This window comes from Mizuhopecten yessoensis, unplaced genomic scaffold (genome assembly GCF_002113885.1).
Source record: "Mizuhopecten yessoensis strain PY_sf001 unplaced genomic scaffold, ASM211388v2 scaffold7547, whole genome shotgun sequence".
In the NCBI taxonomy this organism is placed as follows: domain Eukaryota; kingdom Metazoa; phylum Mollusca; class Bivalvia; order Pectinida; family Pectinidae; genus Mizuhopecten; species Mizuhopecten yessoensis.
Window position 1 is genome coordinate 678,264 of NW_018407102.1, and position 3,762 is coordinate 682,025.

At 40.7% G+C, this 3,762-nt stretch overlaps 1 protein-coding gene across 1 annotated transcript; it reads left to right on the forward strand.

The window, feature by feature from the left end:
* Positions 1-296: 296 nt before the first annotated feature.
* On the forward strand, positions 297-1,441 carry LOC110453902 (cocaine esterase-like). Its single transcript, XM_021503116.1, has 2 exons — positions 297-931; positions 1,241-1,441. The coding sequence occupies exons 1-2, from the start codon at positions 459-461 to the stop codon at positions 1,413-1,415; spliced, it is 648 nt and encodes a 215-aa protein (XP_021358791.1). The 5' UTR covers positions 297-458; the 3' UTR covers positions 1,416-1,441.
* Positions 1,442-3,762: the final 2,321 nt, after the last annotated feature.

A 3,762-nucleotide genomic window follows, 5' to 3' on the forward strand; every position in this document is an offset into this window, starting at 1 on the left:
CATTCCTGGCACTCAAGGACGTCATCGTCGTCAGCATCAACTATCGTCTGGGCATATTTGGTTTTCTTAGTACTGGGGATGATGTCATCAAGGGCAACTTTGCTATCTGGGACATGATTGAATCTCTGAAATGGATCAATCGTAATATTGCCGCATTCGGTGGAGATCCTGACAAAGTGACCATATTTGGCGAGTCTGCTGGAGGTTTGCTAACGGAGTGCTTCCAGAAGAAAACAGCCGACGAACTGTTGGAGGTCCAGATGGACCCCACCTTGAACGTTGAGTACCTGGGATATTTCTCGTAACGATCAGTGCTTTGGCCGGTTGTGGATGGTGAATTGTTTCATCAGGAGCCCATTGACAGTCTTCGGGATCCCAACTCAGACGTGTCAGTCTTCTTCCGGTCCTTAGATGTGATAGCGGGAACCACAAGCAACGAAGGGTCGCTCACTACGTACATGTTTGCTGAGCATCAGGAATCAATGCAGTTTGATATGGAGCAGGGACTGCCGACCCCTGTACTTTGTGATGTGCTAGGACCAGCTGTTGCCAGGGATATGTATGGAGACGAGTCTCTCTCAGACGCCATCTGCAAGGAGTACAGCTCAGACGACCTGCTGCAACAAAGTAAGAATATCAACTATCTGTATGCAGAATCCTGCTTTGTTGCACCGGCTCTACAACTTGTTGAATTCCATGCTCAAGACAGGACATCTTCTAATACCTACCATTACGTCTACAGTCAGGAACTCAGTTTTACTTTCTTGTTTCCCATACCAGCCTGGATTGATGGGATGGGTGCCGGCCATGGCATGGAACTTCCTTATATGTTTGGTCCGGCCAGCCAGAATGACGAGTCGCTTGCCACGGATGAGGGCAGGGAATTCACTGATGTTTTAGTTTCGTACTGGACAAACTTCGCAAAAACAGGGTAAGTGTCGAAACACAAAACTATATTTTATATTTTAACATATCAGGAAAATACTGATAAATACTTACTTTTGCCAGATATTGTTTTGCAAGAAAATTCCCAAGGACGCATGAAATGACAGTGTAGTAAATCTAAACATTTTCAATTTAGTAACGTGTTCAGTATTGATTTGAGATTCAGGGAAATCACGATTATACACACAAGAAAGATATTTCAGATCTTTAAGTCCATGTAGATATTTTTTCTACATAATTATAGAAAGTTTATGAATGAATGTGAAAGCTTTCATGCGTGTATTGTTTTGCTTAGCAATCCGAACGGCGGAAGTCTGGTACCGTGGGAGCAGTTTAGTTCTACGTCAAGGGACTACCTGGAACTCACGTTCAAGCCTGTCCAGGGCCAGAACCTGTTTGAGAAAAGGATGAACTTCCTGTTACACGAGCTTCCTAATATACACAACAATAAAGCAAAGACCGAGCTGTGATCCAGCGCTCTGAACAGACAGTCAACTTTAGTTAAACATTTAGATGTCATATCCGGATAATATTGCAAAATTATCTCCTCCTTTTACATCTGATGGTGGGCTATTCAAATCACCCTGCGTCCGTGGTCCGTCGTCCGTCCGTTGTCCGTCGTCCGTCGTCCGTCCGTAAACAATTCTTGTTATCGCTATTTCTCAAGAGGTACTAGAGGGATCTTTCTCAAATTTTATATGTAGGTTCCACTTGGTCCTTAGCTGTGCAGGGCAACTTTTGAGACAGATCGGATAAACAACATGGCCGACAGGCAGCCATCTTGGATTTTGATATTGAAAGTTTGTTATCGCTATTTCTCAAGAAGTACCAGAGGGATCTTTCTCAAATTTTATATGTAGGTTCCCCTTGGTCCTTAGCTGTGCAGGGCATTTTTTTGAGACTGATCGGATAAACAACATGGCCGACAGGCAGCCATCTTTGGTTTTGATATTGAAAGTTTGTTACCGCTATTTCTCCGGAAGAACTAGAGGGATCTTTCTTTAATTTTATATGTAGTTTTCCCTACTAGAGGGATCTTTCTCAAATTTTATATGTAGGTTCCCCTTGGTCCTTAGCTGTGCAGGGCATTTTTTTGAGACTGATCGGATAAACAACATGGCCGACAGGCAGCCATCTTTGGTTTTGATATTGTAGGTTTGTTACCGCTATTTCTCCGGAAGAACTAGAGGGATCTTTCTTAAATTTTATATGTAGGTTCCCCTTGGTCCTAGCTGTGCAGGGCAATTTTAGAGACTGATCGGATAAACAACATGGCCGACAGGCAGCCATCTTGGATTTTGATAGTGAAAGTTTGTTATCGCTATTTCTCGGGAAGTACGGGAGGGATCTTTCTCAAATTTTAAATGTAGGTTCCCCTTGATCCCTCGTTGTGTATGTTATATTTTGAGACTGATCATAAAAACAAAATGGATTAAAAGAAGAACTAAACAGATCTTTCTCATATTGCAATGATCGATTCTATTTCTTTCACATTAAGTACTGTACTAGTAAATATGTGAAATGACAAACTCAATTTGAAGGTTGGCTTTCATACACATCAGTAATAAGTTTAGATCAAAAGTTACCTCAAGGTGCATTTACTGTTAACATGACTCGATCAAACAGATTAGAGGAAAGAAGAGAAAAGATCGAACTAACAAAGAACTAATGAAGATGGTACAAAGGTGGGCGCCAAGATCCCTCTGGAATCTCTTGTTTCATAAAGGTATTAGAACAAAACTATGGACACTGAAAAGTATTCCAAGTAGCGTCGCACAAACGCAAAATAGATTTTCAATAAACATTAGTTTTAGTTTTCATGTAAATTTTATACATGTCAAGCCAATATCCAGTTGCATCTTAAGTAGATATGGACGTTATCTTGATGCGAATTTTACATATTGTTAAGATATTGCTGAGCCAGTGTTAGCGTAGGGTTATAGTTTCTGACCTGTGGTCGAGTAAACTAGGACACGGCTATGTACACACTGACCCTGTGGTCAATACTTGTATTGATCATTTGAATACACCTCAGTGAGGCTTTTGTAGTATACCGCCTATGTCTAATCCCGACCTTTACTGGTCATCCGGGTGTAGTTTTGACGTTCACAATGAATACACCACAACACCACACTGCTACAAATCATGACTTCAAGAAATCACTAAAGGTCACTAGGCCGAGTTTACTCTGGCCCTGACACCAGACTTAGACATTTTGACAGATAGATGTCTGGTTTGGTATCTATATGTCACAATGTCTAAGTCTGGTGTCAGTGCCAGAGGAAACTCGGGCTATAAAGGTCACTTAAGATTTACAGCGAAATATACTCCATGATCTGATCATACCACAAACCCAATACTATTGAATGATTATGAAATAAAGGATATGAGTTCTGCCTACTACCAGAATTTCTAAAATATAAATAAATAATACCGGATGCCATTAACCAAACGTTTTATGATGCTGTAATATCAGAAATGGACGGAATCACCGAGTGTGTTTTAATCATTCTTTCGACGAAGAAATGCTACCACTGCCTTAATGGTGCAAGACTTTATTACTTGATGTCTGTGTATGTATGGCGTATACATGCATGATAATGATGTTCGACATGGTTCTCGTCCGTCTTACATACACAAACAACATAGGATTCAAATCAAGGGCATGCAGGATTACGGAAAAGTTTTCTGAAAGTCTGGAATGTTAAATGGAGGAAGAAAGCAGAAGTGACGAGCATGATACTTAGTGCAGACTTTAAAGACGATCTTTAAACTGAAAGATTGTTTTAAAAATCGATGCAGGTCGAAATAAAAATC

Coding starts and splice junctions, on each gene's coding strand:
- LOC110453902 (XM_021503116.1), top strand. CDS start 459: ATGTTTGCTGAGCATCAGGAATCAATGCAGTTTGATATGGAGCAGGGA. Junction 932..1,240: donor ACAAACTTCGCAAAAACAGG/GTAAGTGTCGAA, acceptor TGTTTTGCTTAG/CAATCCGAACGGCGGAAGTC.